We start from the raw sequence: 18438 nt of genomic DNA, 5'->3' as shown, positions 1-18438 counted from the left end.
CAAATCTCAACAGATAAAAAAAAAAATGAAATAACCACATCTTATCAGATCACCTTTGGGTTAAAGTTGGAATCAACAACACTAATTGCAAATATCCCACAAACTCATGGAAACTGAACAATTCTCAATAGAAATAAAGGAAGACTTCTTAGAATTTAGTGAAAATGAATGCACAACATATCCAATTCTTTGAGATACTTTGAAAGCAGTACTAACAGAAAAATTCTTAGCAATAAGTACTTACATAAAGAACCCCCCAAAAAATCTCACACTACAGTCTAACAGCACTCTAGAAAACTGTAGAATAAAAACAGCAAACTCACCCAGGAGGAGGAGATGGCAGGGAATAATCAAATTGAGGACTGAAATCAATAAAATAGAAACAAAGAAAACAATACAAAGAGTCAGTGGGACAAACAGCTGCTTTTTTGTAGAATATCAACAATATAGACAAACCCTTATCTAAAGAACCCAAAAGAAAAGTAGAGAATATCCAAATTAACAAAATCAGAAATGAGAAGGGGGTCATAACATCAGACACTGAGGAAATCCAGAGAATCATCAGATCATACTTGAAACCTGTACTCCACAAAACTGGAAAATGTAAAGGAAATGGTCAATTTTCTTTTGTGTTTCTTTATTGATTTTTATTGAGCTCTACATTTTTCTCTGCTGCCCTCCCTGCCTCTCCCCTCCCCCTTCAACTCTCCCCCAAGGGCCCCATGCTCCCAATTTAGTCAGGAGAGCTTGTCTTTTCCTACTCCCGATGAAGATTAGATCTCTACAAGTCTCTCTTAGTGTCCTCATTGTTGTCTAAGTTCTCTGGGATCGTGGTTTGTAGGCTGGCTTTCTTTGCTTTATGTTTAAAAACCACCTATGAGTGAATACACGTGATAATTGTCTTTCTGTGTCTGGGTCACCTCACTCAAAATAATGTTTTCTAGCTCCATCGATTTTCATGCAAAATTCAAGATAAGGTATAAAGCAAGTAAAAGAGCTAGTTCTGTCTGTAGACCTTACTTACACCACTTACCAATCTCCAATACAAATGGTTAAGAGCTAGCTCATTACCTTGAAGCATCTCAGTTCAACATTAGGAGAGACAGGGGCAGATTCGACATAACTCTTACACCTAATGAAACCATTGGTAACTGTAATTTTAATATTTTCAAAACCAAACTCAAATGTTCTGTCTTTTAGGCCTAATCCAATTTGGCTTCTAAATTATTATTAGCTATTATGTATGATCAAATTGAGTAATAGATCAAGGGAGGTCTTAGCAGGGAGATAGATCTCAAGAGATTTTAATGAGCAGACATTCACATGCCAGACATCTTCCAAGATTTCAGTAAAAATTCATTAGCATACAAAGTAACATGATTAATACAAATAGAATTATTAGACTAATGCAGAGGTTTTTGGCTGATACAGAAAGTCAATGGTAATGTGATGAGTGTGGCAACTATGGAGAGTTTCCCGAGCATGAAGGGAACAACATCTTGGATATGCAAAGGATTAGACTACAAAACACAATATCACTAACAGATTAAGGTATTAGCATATGCTTGAGGCAACTAAAGCAAAACATCAGTGGTTTCTATCCTTCAAAAATGTGAAAGAAATAAAAGCAAACATCACTTTTCTGAGGTTAGAATTGCATAAAACTATATTAACACATGAGTTCTCCAGAATCCATTATCTGGTAATTGCAGTATAATGAGTATAAAATCACCAAACTCAGCGAGATAATGTCGGTTCCCCATGCTAACAGAATAATAAGTAGGAGACTTCATGAAGAGGTCACCCAGACATGCTGAGAAAGGACACAGGCCCCAAAGGCACAAAGATGATGCTATGCCTAGGAAAAGGAAAACCTAACATCTCAATGAGTTTACTCCAAATTCATTCTGAACTGCTAAAAACCAAACTCTATTTCTATCTTCAACTCTCTCCCCTCTCAAACAGAGTCATCTTTTCATTGAAAAGCTAGAACACACACACAAGTACAGAATCACATACACACATGCCAACAGGTCAGAGCACTAACCTTGTAACTCTATGACCTGAGTTCCGTCTCAGAACACAACAAGCAGCAAGTGTCTGATACATAATGCCAACACACTAATATCTAGAGTAGAGGCCAAGAGTAGAACAGCCATGAAACCTACAAACCATCCAGAATGAAAAAGGAAGAGCAGCTGAATCACTGTAAGATCATCTCACAACAGGAAAATGGAGAGAGCCATTCCTAAAGGTTCTACTCAGCCCTTTTCAAACACAAATACACATACACATGTACACACATACACACACACAAACACACATAAACATGAACCAGAGCAGTTCTCGTTTTAAGATTCTCAAACTCGTGGCTTTAAATTAAACAGAAAGGAAGCAGAGATTACACGATAACAGTGGTTATAGAGATAAAATTTATCTGAGCAAAGGATTATTTGGTGACTATAAATCAAGACCCTGGCATGAACAGATAAATTTTTCTGAAGTGAATACAAATCAGTGACATTTCTAATGAAAACTAAGATCTCAAAATTTCCAAAAAGGTTGAAGAAACCAAGCCGGAAGGATTTCTCCCTGCAAATTATGACGATGGCCTTGTGCCCCAGCCTACCGCCGACACTGAATTACCTTCATTTCAAGGTACAAGTCACAGAGGTGACATTCTTCAGGAATCTGAGAAAATTACACTTCACGACACCACAATGGATCACACACGTTCTTTAGAATTTACACTGGGCATGCAACGGGGAGACCACATGCTGAAGCTAAGCTTGCTCTTGGTAGCCACACTGGTGACACCATAAACCCTGTGCAACATTAGTTTTGACAGTTAATAAACATTTGGAATGTATTTGAAAACAATCACAACTATGAACTTTGTTGCAATTAGAGGCTCCATAGGTTCTCCACAATGATACTGAGTATGCTCATAAGGGGTTCCCATTGTCAAGTCTTCAAACAAGCATCTTGAAAAGAAAAGAAACTCAGCAAACTACCATTTAATTGTTTTAATGTTTCTTCACAAATGGTGAAAATACTAAAGTACAGACAGTAATACTCATAATGTTGTGGCCAACATCATAAATATGGAATTATGAATGTAAAACATTTTCTGGGTTCAGAGACTAAATCTAGTCCTCCATGCAGCCCTGCAGGGCTCTCTAGTAGGGCCGGTCTCTACGTTCCTGACTGTTTTTGTCTTTATCCTTTTACGCAGGTCCTCCAGGGCCTCCAGGACCACCTCTTTTTAATTCCATCTGTTCCATCAATGGTCCAGGAGGAGCCCCAGGACCACGTCGTATTCCTCCACCAAAACCACCTCGGTCCAAGCTACGGACACCTCAGAAGCCACCTCTGTCTATACTTCTGCATCCTCGGGACATTTCTGCAGGACCAACAGGGTCCTTAATTCTACCTCAACCATGCTGCATGCCACCAGGGCAGCCTCAACAGGTAAAAGAGAGAGCCACCTCATGAAGGTTATTCTATGCCCATCTCCCACCCCCCCCACACACATATAAAGCTGAGCAGGCCCCCTTTTAAGATTCTCAAAGTCTCGGCTTTGAATCAAACAGAAAGGAAGCAGAGGTTACCCGATAGCAGTGGTTATAGTGATAAAATTTCCCTGAGCAAAGAAATATTGGGGGCCGGGCGATGGTGGCGCACGCCTTTAATCCCAGCACTTGGGAGGGAGAGTCAGGCGGATCTCTGGGAGTGCGAGACCAGCCTGGTCTACAGAGCTAATTCCAGGGTAGGCTCCAAAGCCACAGAGAAACCCTGTCTCGAAAAAAGCAAAAAAAATAAAACAAAATAAAACAAAACAAAAAAAACCAATAATATATTTGGGGACTATAAATCAAGACCCTGGCATGAACAGATAAGTTCTTCTAAAATGAATAAAAATCAGTGACTTTTTTAATCAAAACTAACATGTCAAAATTTTCTTAAAGGTTGAAGAAACCATGCCGGGAGGATTTCTCCCTGCAAATGATGACGATGGCATTGTGAGCCAGCCTACCGCCAACACTGAATTAACTTCATTTCAAGGTACAAGTCACAGTGGTGACATTCTTCAGGAATCTGAGAAAATTACACTTCACGACACCACAATGGATCACACACGTTCTTTAGGACTTACACTGGGCATGCAACGGGGAGACCACATGCTGAAGCTAAGCTTGCTCTTGGTAGCCACACTGGTAACACCATGGACCCAGTGCAACATTAATTTTGACAGTTAATAAACATTTGGAATGTATTTGAAAACAATCACAACTATGAACTTTGTTGCAATTAGAGGCTCTCTAGGTTCTCCACAAAGATACTGAGTATGCTCATAAGGGGTTCCCATTGTCAAGTCTTCAAACAAGCATCTTGAAAAGAAAAGAAACTCAGCAAACTACCATTTAATTGTTTTAATGTTTCTTTACAAATGGTGAAAATACTAAAGTACAGACAGTAATACTCATGATGTTGTGGCCAACATCATAAATATGGAATTATGAATGTAAAACATTTTCTGGGTTCAGAGACTAAATCTAGTCCTCCATGCAGCCCTGCAGGGCTCTCTAGTAGGGCCGGTCTCTACGTTCCTGACTGTTTTCGTCTTTATCCTTTTACGCAGGTCCTCCAGGGCCTCCAGGACCACCTCTTTTTAATTCCATCTGTTCCATCAATGGTCCAGGAGGAGCCCAAGGACCACGTCGTATTCCTCCACCAAAACCACCTCGGTCCAAGCTACGGACACCTCAGAAGCCACCTCTGTCTATACTTCTGCCTCCTCGGGACATTTCTGCAGGACCAACAGGGTCCTTAATTCTACCTCAACCATGCTGCATGCCACCAGGGCAGCCTCAACAGGTAAAAGAGAGAGCCACCTCATGAAGGTTATTCTATGCCCATCTCCCCCCCCCCCCACATATAAAGCTGAGCAGGTCCCCTTTTAAGATTCTCAAAGTCTCGGCTTTGAATCAAACAGAAAGGAAGCAGAGGTTACCCGATAGCAGTGGTTATAGTGATAAAATTTCCCTGAGCAAAGAAATATTGGGGGCCAGGCGATGGTGGCGCACGCCTTTAATCCCAGCACTTGGGAGGGAGAGTCAGGCGGATCTCTGGGAGTTCGAGACCAGCCTGGTCTACAGAGCTGGTTCCAGGGTAGGCTTCATAGCCACAGAGAAACCCTGTCTCGAAAAAAGCAAAAAAAATAAAACAAAATAAAACAAAACAAAAAAAACAACAGCAATATATTTGGGGACTATAAATCAAGACCCTGGCATGAACAGATAAGTTCTTCTAAAATGAATAAAAATCAGTGACTTTTTTAATCAAAACTAACATGTCAAAATTTTCTTAAAGGGTGAAGAAACCAAGCCGAGAGGATTTCTCCCTGCAAATGATGACGATGGCCTTGTGCCCCAGCCTACCGCCAACACTGAATTACCTTCATTTCAAGGTACAAGTCACAGAGGTGACACTCTTCAGGAATCTGAGAAAATTACAATTCACGACACCACAATGGATCACACACGTTCTTTAGGACTTACACTGGGCATGCAACGGGGAGACCACATGCTGAAGCTAAGCTTGCTCTTGGTAGCCACACTGGTAACACCATGGACCCAGTGCAACATTAGTTATGACAGTTAATAAACATTTGGAATGTATTTGAAAACAATCACAACTATGAACTTTGTTGCAATTAGAGTCCCTCTAGGTTCTCCACAATGATACTGAGTATGCTCATAAGGGGTTCCCATTGTCAAGTCTTCAAACAAGCATCTTGAAAAGAAAAGAAACTCAGCAAACTACCATTTAATTGTTTTAATATTTCTTCACAAATGGTGAAAATACTAAAGTACAGACAGTAATACTCATGATGTTGTGGCCAACATCATAAATATGGAATTATGAATGTAAAACATTTTCTGGGTTCAGAGACTAAATCTAGTCCTCCATGCAGCCCTGCAGGGCTCACTAGTAGGGCCGGTCTCTATGGTCCTGACTGTTTTCGTCTTTATCCTTTTACGCAGGTCCTCCAGGGCCTCCAGGACCACCTCTTTTTAATTCCATCTGTTCCATCAATGGTCCAGGAGAAGCCCCAGGACCACGTCGTATTCCTCCACCAAAACCACCTCGGTCCAAGCTACGGACACCTCAGAAGCCACCTCTGTCGATACTTCTGCCTCCTCGGGACATTTCTGCAGGACCAACAGGGTCCTTAATTCTACCTCAACCATGCTGCATGCCACCAGGGCAGCCTCAACAGGTAAAAGAGAGAGCCACCTCATGAAGGTTATTCTATGCCCATCTCCCACCCCCCCCCCACATATAAAGCTGAGCAGGTCCCCTTTTAAGATTCTCAAAGTCTCGGCTTTGAATCAAACAGAAAGGAAGCAGAGGTTACCCGATAGCAGTGGTTATAGTGATAAAATTTCCCTGAGCAAAGAAATATTGGGGGCCGGGCGATGGTGGCGCACGCCTTGAATCCCAGCACTTGGGAGGGAGAGTCAGGAGGATCTCTGGGAGTTCGAGACCAGCCTGGTCTACAGAGCTAGTTCCAGGGTAGGCTCCAAAGCCACAGAGAAACCCTGTCTCGAAAAAAGCAAAAAAAATAAAACAAAATAAAACAAAACAAAAAAACAACAACAATATATTTGGGGACTATAAATCAAGACCCTGGCATGAACAGATAAGTTCTTCTAAAATGAATAAAAATCAGTGACTTTTTTAATCAAAACTAAGATGTCAAAATTTTCTTAAAGGGTGAAGAAACCAAGCCGGGAGGATTTCTCCCTGCAAATGATGACGATAGCCTTGTGCCCCAGCATACCGCCGACTCTGAATTACCTTCATTTCAAGGTACAAGTCACAGAGGTGACACTCTTCAGGAATCTGAGAAAATAACACTTCACGACACCACAATGGATCACACACGTTCTTTAGGACTTACACTGGGCATGCAACGGGGAGACCAGATGCTGAAGCTAAGCTTGTTCTTGGTAGCCACACTGGTGACACCATGGACCCTGTGCAACATTAGTTTTGACAGTTAATAAACATTTGGAATGTATTTGAAAACAATCACAACTATGAACTTTGTTGCAATTAGAGTCCCTCTTGGTTCTCCACAATGATACTGAGTATGCTCATAAGGGGTTCCCATTGTCAAGTCTTCAAACAAGCATCTTGAAAAGAAAAGAAACTCAGCAAACTACCATTTAATTGTTTTAATGTTTCTTCACAAATGGTGAAAATACTAAAGTACAGACAGTAATACTCATGATGTTGTGGCCAACATCATAAATATGGAATTATGAATGTAAAACATTTTCTGGGTTCAGAGACTAAATCTAGTCCTCCATGCAGCCCTGCAGGGCTCTCTAGTAGGGCCGGTCTCTACGTTCCTGACTGTTTTCGTCTTTATCCTTTTACGCAGGTCCTCCAGGGCCTCCAGGACCACCTCTTTTTAATTCCATCTGTTCCATCAATGGTCCAGGAGGAGCCCAAGGACCACGTCGTATTCCTCCACCAAAACCACCTCGGTCCAAGCTACGGACACCTCAGAAGCCACCTCTGTCGATACTTCTGCCTCCTCGGGACATTTCTGCAGGACCATCAGGGTCCTTAATTCTAGCTCAACCATGCTGCATGCCACCAGGGCAGCCTCAACAGGTAAAAGAGAGAGCCACCTCATGAAGGTTATTCTATGCCCATCTCCCACCCCCCCCCCACATATAAAGCTGAGCAGGTCCCCTTTTAAGATTCTCAAAGTCTCGGCTTTGAATCAAACAGAAAGGAAGCAGAGGTTACCCGATAGCAGTGGTTATAGTGATAAAATTTCCCTGAGCAAAGAAATATTGGGGGCCAGGCGATGGTGGCGCACGCCTTTAATCCCAGCACTTGGGAGGGAGAGTCAGGCGGATCTCTGGGAGTTCGAGACCAGCCTGGTCTACAGAGCTGGTTCCAGGGTAGGCTCCAAAGCCACAGAGAAACCCTGTCTCGAAAAAAGCAAAAAAAAAAAAAAACAAAATAAAACAAAAAAAACAACAGCAATATATTTGGGGACTATAAATCAAGACCCTGGCATGAACAGATAAGTTCTTCTAAAATGAATAAAAATCAGTGACTTTTTTAATCAAAACTAACATGTCAAAATTTTCTTAAAGGGTGAAGAAACCAAGCCGAGAGGATTTCTCCCTGCAAATGATGACGATGGCCTTGTGCCCCAGCCTACCGCCAACACTGAATTAACTTCATTTCAAGGTACAAGTCACAGAGGTGACACTCTTCAGGAATCTGAGAAAATTACACTTCACGACACCACAATGGATCACACACGTTCTTTAGGACTTACACTGGGCATGCAACGGGGAGACCACATGCTGAAGCTAAGCTTGCTCTTGGTAGCCACACTGGTAACACCATGGACCCAGTGCAACATTAGTTTTGACAGTTAATAAACATTTGGAATGTATTTGAAAACAATCACAACTATGAACTTTGTTACAATTAGATTCCCTCTAGGTTCTCCACAATGATACTGAGTATGCTCATAAGGGGTTCCCATTGTCGAGTCTTCAAACAAGCATCTTGAAAAGAAAAGAAACTCAGCAAACTACCATTTAATTGTTTTAATGTTTCTTCACAAATGGTGAAAATACTAAAGTACAGACAGTAATACTCATGATGTTGTGGCCAACATCATAAATATGGAATTATGAATGTAAAACATTTTCTGGGTTCAGAGACTAAATCTAGTCCTCCATGCAGCCCTGCAGGGCTCTCTAGTAGGGCCGGTCTCTACGTTCCTGACTGTTTTCGTCTTTATCCTTTTACGCAGGTCCTCCAGGACCACCTCTTTTTAATTCCATCTGTTCCATCAATGGTCCAGGAGGAGCCCCAGGACCACGTCGTATTCCTCCACCAAAACCACCTCGGTCCAAGCTACGGACACCTCAGAAGCCACCTCTGTCGATACTTCTGCCTCCTCGGGACATTTCTGCAGGACCAACAGGGTCCTTAATTCTACCTCAACCATGCTGCATGCCACCAGGGCAGCCTCAACAGGTAAAAGAGAGAGCCACCTCATGAAGGTTATTCTATGCCCATCTCCCACCCCCCCCCCCCACATATAAAGCTGAGCAGGTCCCCTTTTAAGATTCTCAAAGTCTCGGCTTTGAATCAAACAGAAAGGAAGCAGAGGTTACCCGATAGCAGTGGTTATAGTGATAAAATTTCCCTGAGCAAAGAAATATTGGGGGCCGGGCGATGGTGGCGCACGCCTTGAATCCCAGCACTTGGGAGGGAGAGTCAGGCGGATCTCTGGGAGTTCGAGACCAGCCTGGTCTACAGAGCTAGTTCCAGGGTAGGCTCCAAAGCCACAGAGAAACCCTGTCTCGAAAAAAGCAAAAAAAATAAAACAAAATAAAACAAAACAAAAAAAAAAAACAACAATATATTTGGGGACTATAAATCAAGACCCTGGCATGAACAGATAAGTTCTTCTAAAATGAATAAAAATCAGTGACTTTTTTAATCAAAACTAAGATGTCAAAATTTTCTTAAAGGGTGAAGAAACCAAGCCGGGAGGATTTCTCCCTGCAAATGATGACGATAGCCTTGTGCCCCAGCATACCGCCGACTCTGAATTACCTTCATTTCAAGGTACAAGTCACAGAGGTGACACTCTTCAGGAATCTGAGAAAATAACACTTCACGACACCACAATGGATCACACACGTTCTTTAGGACTTACACTGGGCATGCAACGGGGAGACCACATGCTGAAGCTAAGCTTGTTCTTGGTAGCCACACTGGTGACACCATGGACCCTGTGCAACATTAGTTTTGACAGTTAATAAACATTTGGAATGTATTTGAAAACAATCACAACTATGAACTTTGTTGCAATTAGAGTCCCTCTTGGTTCTCCACAATGATACTGAGTATGCTCATAAGGGGTTCCCATTGTCAAGTCTTCAAACAAGCATCTTGAAAAGAAAAGAAACTCAGCAAACTACCATTTAATTGTTTTAATGTTTCTTCACAAATGGTGAAAATACTAAAGTACAGACAGTAATACTCATGATGTTGTGGCCAACATCATAAATATGGAATTATGAATGTAAAACATTTTCTGGGTTCAGAGACTAAATCTAGTCCTCCATGCAGCCCTGCAGGGCTCTCTAGTAGGGCCGGTCTCTACGTTCCTGACTGTTTTCGTCTTTATCCTTTTACGCAGGTCCTCCAGGGCCTCCAGGACCACCTCTTTTTAATTCCATCTGTTCCATCAATGGTCCAGGAGGAGCCCAAGGACCACGTCGTATTCCTCCACCAAAACCACCTCGGTCCAAGCTACGGACACCTCAGAAGCCACCTCTGTCTATACTTCTGCCTCCTCGGGACATTTCTGCAGGACCAACAGGGTCCTTAATTTTGCCTCAACCATGCTGCATGCCACCAGGGCAGCCTCAACAGGTAAAAGAGAGAGCCACCTCATGAAGGTTATTCTATGCCCAACTCCCACCCCACCCCCATATAAAGCTGAACAGGTCCCCTTTTAAGATGCTCAAACTCTCGGCTATGAATCAAACAGAAAGGAAGCAGAGGTTAACCGATAGCAGTGGTTATAGTGATAAAATTTCCCTGAGCAAAGAAATATTTGGGGACTATAAATCAAGACCCTGGCATGAACAGATAAGTTCTTCTAAAATGAATAAAAATCAGTGACTTTTTTAATCAAAACTAAGATGTCAAAATTTTCTTATAGGGTGAAGAAACCAAGCCGAGAGGATTTCTCCCTGCAAATGATGACGATGGCCTTGTGCCCCAGCCTACCGCCAACACTGAATTACCTTCATTTCAAGGTACAAGTCACAGAGGTGACATTCTTCAGGAGTCTGAGAAAATTACACTTCACGACACCACAATGGATCACACACGTTCTTTAGGACTTACACTGGGCATGCAAAGGGGAGACCACATGCTGAAGCTAAGCTTGCTCTTGGTAGCCACACTGGTGACACCATGGACCCTCTGCAACATTAGTTTTGACAGTTAATAAACATTTGGAATGTATTTGAAAACAATCACAACTATGAACTTTGTTGCAATTAGAGTCCCTCTTGGTTCTCCACAATGATACTGAGTATGCTCATAAGGGGTTCCCATTGTCAAGTCTTCAAACAAGCATCTTGAAAAGAAACTCAGCAAACTACCATTTAATTGTTTTAATGTTTCTTCACAAATGGTGAAAATACTAAAGTACAGACAGTAATACTCATGATGTTGTGGCCAACATCATAAATATGGAATTATGAATGTAAAACATTTTCTGGGTTCAGAGACTAAATCTAGTCCTCCATGCAGCCCTGCAGGGCTCTCTAGTAGGGCCGGTCTCTAAGTTCCTGACTGTTTTCGTCTTTATCCTTTTACGCAGGTCCTCCAGGGCCTCCAGGACCACCTCTTTTTAATTCCATCTGTTCCATCAATGGTCCAGGAGGAGCCCCAGGACCACGTCGTATTCCTCCACCAAAACCACCTCGGTCCAAGCTACGGACACCTCAGAAGCCACCTCTGTCTATACTTCTGCCTCCTCGGGACATTTCTGCAGGACCAACAGGGTCCTTAATTCTACCTCAACCATGCTGCATGCCACCAGGGCAGCCTCAACAGGTAAAAGAGAGAGCCACCTCATGAAGGTTATTCTATGCCCATCTCCCACCCCCCCCACACATATAAAGCTGAGCAGGTCCCCTTTTAAGATTCTCAAAGTCTCGGCTTTGAATCAAACAGAAAGGAAGCAGAGGTTACCCGATAGCAGTGGTTATAGTGATAAAATTTCCCTGAGCAAAGAAATATTGGGGGCCGGGCGATGGTGGCGCACGCCTTGAATCCCAGCACTTGGGAGGGAGAGTCAGGCGGATCTCTGGGAGTTCGAGACCAGCCTGGTCTACAGAGCTAGTTCCAGGGTAGGCTCCAAAGCCACAGAGAAACCCTGTCTCGAAAAAAGCAAAAAAAATAAAACAAAATAAAACAAAACAAAAAAAAACAACAATATATTTGGGGACTATAAATCAAGACCCTGGCATGAACAGATAAGTTCTTCTAAAATGAATAAAAATCAGTGACTTTTTTAATCAAAACTAACATGTCAAAATTTTCTTAAAGGTTGAAGAAACCATGCCGGGAGGATTTCTCCCTGCAAATGATGACGATGGCATTGTGCGCCAGCCTACCGCCAACACTGAATTAACTTCATTTCAAGGTACAAGTCACAGAGGTGACATTCTTCAGGAATCTGAGAAAATTACACTTCACGACACCACAATGGATCACACACGTTCTTTAGGACTTACACTGGGCATGCAAAGGGGAGACCACATGCTGAAGCTAAGCTTGCTCTTGGTAGCCACACTGGTGACACCATGGACCCTCTGCAACATTAGTTTTGACAGTTAATAAACATTTGGAATGTATTTGAAAACAATCACAACTATGAACTTTGTTGCAATTAGAGGCTCTCTAGGTTCTCCTCAATGATACTGAGTATGCTCATAAGGGGTTCCCATTGTCAAGTCTTCAAACAAGCATCTTGAAAAGAAAAGAAACTCAGCAAACTACCATTTAATTGTTTTAATGTTTCTTCACAAATGGTGAAAATACTAAAGTACAGACAGTAATATTCATGATGTTGTGGCCAACATCATAAATATGGAATTATGAATGTAAAACATTTTCTGGGTTCAGAGACTAAATCTAGTCCTCCATGCAGCCCTGCAGGGCTCTCTAGTAGGGCCGGTCTCTACGTTCCTGACTGTTTTCGTCTTTATCCTTTTACGCAGGTCCTCCAGGGCCTCCAGGACCACCTCTTTTTAATTCCATCTGTTCCATCAATGGTCCAGGAGGAGCCCAAGGACCACGTCGTATTCCTCCACCAAAACCACCTCGGTCCAAGCTACGGACACCTCAGAAGCCACCTCTGTCTATACTTCTGCCTCCTCGGGACATTTCTGCAGGACCAACAGGGTCCTTAATTCTGCCTCAACCATGCTGCATGCCACCAGGGCAGCCTCAACAGGTAAAAGAGAGAGCCACCTCATGAAGGTTATTCTATGCCCAACTCCCACCCCACCCCCATATAAAGCTGAACAGGTCCCCTTTTAAGATGCTCAAACTCTCGGCTATGAATCAAACAGAAAGGAAGCAGAGGTTAACCGATAGCAGTGGTTATAGTGATAAAATTTCCCTGAGCAAAGAAATATTTGGGGACTATAAATCAAGACCCTGGCATGAACAGATAAGTTCTTCTAAAATGAATAAAAATCAGTGACTTTTTTAATCAAAACTAAGATGTCAAAATTTTCTTATAGGGTGAAGAAACCAAGCCGGGAGGATTTCTCCCTGCAAATGATGACGATAGCCTTGTGCCCCAGCCTACCGCCAACACTGAATTACCTTCATTTCAAGGTACAAGTCACAGAGGTGACACTCTTCAGGAATCTGAGAAAATTACACTTCACGACACCACAATGGATCACACATGTTCTTTAGGACTTACACTGGGCATGCAACGGGGAGACCACATGCTGAAGCTAAGCTTGCTCTTGGTAGCCACACTGGTGCACCATGGACCCTGTGCAACATTAGTTATGACAGTTAATAAACATTTGGAATGTATTTGAAAACAATCACAACTATGAACTTTTTTGCAATTAGAGTCCCTCTGGGTTCTCCACAATGATACTGAGTATGCTCATAAGGGGTTCCCATTTTCAAGTCCTCAAACAAGCATCTTGAAAACAAAAGAAACTCAGCACACTACCATTTAATTGTTTTAATGTTTCTTCACAAATGGTGAAAATACTAAAGTACAGACAGTAAGACTCATTATGTTGTGGCCAACATCATAAATATGGAATTATGAATGTAAAACATTTTCTGGGTTCAGAGACTAAATCTGGTCCTCCATGCAGCCCTGCAGGGCTCTCTAGTAGGGCCGGTCTCTTAGTTCCTGACTGTTCTCGCCTCTATCCATTTGGCAGGTCGTCCAGGGCCTCCAGGGCCACCTCTTGTTCATTCCATCTGTTCCATCAATGGTCCCGGAGGAGCCCAAGGACCACGTCGTATTCCTCCACCAAAGCCACCTCGGTCCAAGCTACGGATACCTCAGAAGCCACCTCTGTCTATACCTCTGCCTCCTCCGGACATTTCTGCACGACCAACAGGGTCCATAAGTTTGCCTGATCCTTGCTGCATGCCACCAAGACAGCCTCACAAACTGATAATAGAGATCCACCTTGTGAAGGTTTTTCTCTTCCCACCCCCCCTCCCACAAACATACATAAAGCTGAGCAGGTCCCCTTTTCATTTCCTCAATCTCTGGCCTTTGAATCAAACAGAAAGTAATCAAAGTTTACACAATATTAGTGGTTATAGTGATAAAATTCCCAACAAATATTTGAGACCTATAAATCAAGACCCTGGTGTTAACAGATAAATTCTTCTAATGTGAACAAAAATCAGTGATACCTTTAATGAAAACTAAGATCTTAAATTTTCCTTAAAGGTTGAAGAAACCAAGCCTGAAGGAGTTCTTCCTGAAAATTATGAAGATGGCATTGTGCCCCAGCCTACCGCCGACACTGAATTACCTTCATTTCAAGGTACAAGTCACAAAGGTGACACTCTTCAGGAATCTGAGAAAATTACACTTCACGACACCAAAATGGATCACACATGTTCTTTAGGACTTACACTGGACATGTAAGGGGAGACCACTTGCTGACGATGAGCTTGCTCCTGTAGGCACACTGGTGACACCATGGACCCTCTGCAACATTACTTTTTGACAGTTAATAAACATTTGGAACGTTTTTGAAAACAATCACAAGCATGAACCTTGTTACAATTTGAGGCTCCCTTTGTAGTCCACAACGATACTGAGTATGCTCACAAGGGGTTCCCATTGCTAAGTCTAAAACAACCATCTTTAAAAGAAAATAAAAATCTCTGCTCCCTAGGATTTAACTTGTTTTAATGTTAGTTCAGAAATGGTGAAAATACTAAAGTACAGAGAGTAATAATCATGATGTTGTGGTCAACATTATATATATATGGAATTATAAATTTAAAATATTTTCTGGTGTAAAAAAAATAAATCTGGTCATCCTTGCAGCTCTTCAGTTCTCTCTAGTACGGCCGGTCTCTAAGTTCCTGACTGTGCTCACCTTATTCCATTAATGCAGGCCTTCCAGGACCTCCAGGTCCACCACTCATTTCTATCATCGGTTCCATCAATGGTCCAGGAAGATCCTCAGAACCATGTCGTATTACTCAACCAAGTCCACCTCGGTCCAAGCTATGGTCACCTCAGAACATTTCTCCAGGACCACCACGATCCATAAGGACACCTCTTCTTCCCTGCATGGCACCACTGCCGCCTCGGCCACGATCATATCCCGGAGGTTGGAATGGTAGCGGGTGGAAGCCCTCAGGTTTTGGTCCTTACACTGGTTGCATTCTGTTCTCCAGGTCAAGTTCTGGGTTCCACAGCCCGGCATGGGACACTGCCAATCTCCGGCTCAGTGCTGGACATTTCCTCCTCCACAAGGGGGTCCCTCAGGGGCCCCAGGGTTTTCATGTTGGGAAGCCCCCTCCTCTCCTCCAATGCCTCCCATGTGACCCATGGTTCCTTTGGGACCTCTTGAGCTATTATGACCTCCACAGAGTGGTGGTGGCATCCCTCTGCCCTCATGAGGTGGCATGCCACTCCACTTGCTATTTTTTGGAGGCTTCTTTCGGGCAAGAGAAGCTTTAAGTTTGCTTCCCTGAATATCTTTTCCATCAAACCATTCCATACCAGCCTTGGCAGTAGGCAGATCTTCGTAGGCCACTGTGGCATCACCTTTAGGCTTTCCTCTCTCCTTATCCAAATAGATGTGGATCATGAGTTGCCCAGTTCTCTTGTTCATCTTGACAACCCCACACTGCTTACCGAAGTCTGCCAGATCATCCAGAGTCACATTGTCATTTAAACCTTGCACATAAATTGCACTGTTGTCAGAATCCTCATCAGGATCTAGGAAGGCCTAGATCAGGACCTGGTTCTTCATCCATGGGTCCACCGGGCTGATTGATGCCACCTCGCTCTCTAGAGCCCATTCCACCGCGTCCTCCTCCCTGCCCACCTTTGCTCATGCCTCCATGATTAAATCCCCTTCTTCTCCTCTCCCATTTATCAGGGCCACTCATGCTCTGGTTCTCTCCTGGTCCGAAAAATCCTCCAGACTCCTGCCCCCGACACCATGTGGTGTGGTCCTGTCGGAATGAACTCTGTTTCCTGTAGCTGCTGCTCTGTTGGCTATATTGACTTGGAGCCTGGCTGTAGGATCCAGTCTGAGGGGGGTAACTAATGGGAGGCTGCTGCCCATAGCTGCTTTGTTGACCATAGCTACTCTGCTGTCCATAGTTGCTAGGTTGCCCATAGATGTTCTGCTGAGATTAACTGCTCCGATCGTTAACTAGTTGGCTGCGAAGAGAAAGATAGGATGTGTAGGATAAGATGTGTACGAGGATAGGGTGGAGGTGCAGGGACTGGCTGCATGGGGTAGCTCCCAGGTGCTTGGGGATATCTGTAATTACTCTGTCCATACCCTAGGCTGGGCTAGTTATAACCCCCTGTGCTAGATTGAGGTTGACTAGTCTCAGTGGGCTCTTTACATCCTGTGGTCTTGCAGGTGCAGCGGCTGCTGGCTGCTGGCCACAGGCTGGGTAGGCAGGCTGGGTGCCATATGCAGACTGAGCTGCACAAGAGGCTTGGGTTGTGGTGACTGGAGCAGTGGTGGTGTCATGAGCACCAGTGCCACATCCTTGAACAGTCTGGCTGTGTGCCTGGGGGCAGTTGGAGTGGTATCACCAGTGGGAGGCTGTCCATAGGAAGTCACATATGCAGTCTGCCTGTAGGTGGCAGTGCTCTGAGCTGATATCAGTAGGCTGTCCATACGTTCCATAGCTTTGTTTCCCATAGGCCTGGGTGGTCTGTGCATATCCTTGAGTTGGCTGGGCTGTGTAAGCACTGTAGCCCTGCTGGGCTGCAGCTTGGCTGTAGGTACTGTAATCTGCAGACGCCATTTTCTCTCCTTCCTCCTCGTTCTCTCCCCCTCGACAACATTCTGACCCTGTTCTTGAAAATTGCTTAGAAGAGAACACAAGTGTGATAGCTTCACTACTGATCAGGAATCTGCTTTTGTTCATGTCCCAGGTGACGCTTTCGACCCTCAGAGTGGTAATGAGTACTTCAGTGCTACCAGTCCAGCTGAATACACTCATTATGCAACGCACTCCAAGGTTCTGCCACTTTGGGAAGCAACAATGGCACTGCTGATCCTCACCACCGGAATATGGTTTTTGAAATTTGTATCAACAGTGATGATGTGGGTATTCAACCTAATTTAACATGTGACATGCATTAAAATGAGTTTAACAAGGTAAGTTAGACCACAACAGTGGTTTAAAATAGATGATTTATGCACTAGAAATCCAATTCTCTTTGGCACCAATACATATCATAAATAAATTTTGTGCTAAATATAGGACTCTTTAGCCATTACCTAAAACTAGAAAAAATGCTTATCTTTTCCAATCATATTGAAAATACATCTAACATGAAACTTGTGTTGTCTGAATGGCTAAGCAGAGAAATATAACTGTTAGATATTAGTTTCTATTTTTCTCTGTCCATAAACTGTGACTTATGTGGATAGCATCATTTTGTAAAGAAACACCGCCAAAGAAGCAACATGTGAGAATAAAACCAATGAAATAAGGCTCCACATTGTCACCACTTCTCAAATACAATGGCATTCCTTGTGACATGACACTACATAAGATTCTACTGGTGATGCCTCTGTTACTGCTCATCCTGATGCTGCCACAAATGATGTTCTTGATACTATTGATAATTCTTGCTTTTCTTTTTAGTTGCTGCTGAAGCCTACAAGGAGATACCGATAACAATGACAATTTCAGGAATATTTTAAAAAATTAATAAAGTTTCTTGACACCGTATATACTGATTTCGGTATATAATAGTTTTTTCATTAAAATACGTTTTAAAAATATTTTAAACTGTTTCTTGGTATTTTACAAACTGTTGACATGATGTCTTGGTGACATGTTTAAGGAGAAAGCTTCTATAATACCTATCAGAGATAGAACAGATAGTGGCATATCAAATCAGACAGACCACGAACAGATGTTGGCTGAACACCTGACTATGAAAGAAGAAAAAGCAGAGAGGCAGAGGGAGAGAGACAGAGGAGGAGACACAGAAAGAGGGAGTGGAACATAGAGACAGGGGGAGACAGAGAGATAGGTATAGAAAGAGAATAAGAAGCTGGGGTAGAGATTCTTCTGAACTAG

General features: G+C 43.0%; 1 protein-coding gene and 1 pseudogene across 2 annotated transcripts in view; both read right to left on the bottom strand.

Annotated features, from left to right (window-relative positions):
- Asb3 (ankyrin repeat and SOCS box containing 3) overlaps nt 1-18438 on the bottom strand; it is a 145093-nt gene that overhangs the window by 26063 nt on the left and 100592 nt on the right. Inside the window, exon 10 of one of the 2 annotated variants that reach the window (XM_041668858.1) lies at nt 324-362. The exons of the other annotated variant lie outside the window; for it this stretch is intronic. Within the exon in view, the coding sequence (XP_041524792.1) occupies nt 324-362 (39 nt within the window). The remainder of the gene's footprint in view (nt 1-323; nt 363-18438) is intronic. 2 annotated transcript variants of the gene reach the window in all.
- Nucleotides 14380-17503, bottom strand: LOC121459298 (annotated as a pseudogene).

Source organism: Microtus oregoni, unplaced genomic scaffold, assembly GCF_018167655.1.
Source record: "Microtus oregoni isolate MIOR12 unplaced genomic scaffold, Mior012 000019F_ref0000042, whole genome shotgun sequence".
Lineage (NCBI taxonomy): Eukaryota > Metazoa > Chordata > Mammalia > Rodentia > Cricetidae > Microtus > Microtus oregoni.
The sequence above is the reverse complement of the archived record's forward strand: the minus strand, read 5'-3'. Positions and strand labels throughout refer to the sequence as shown.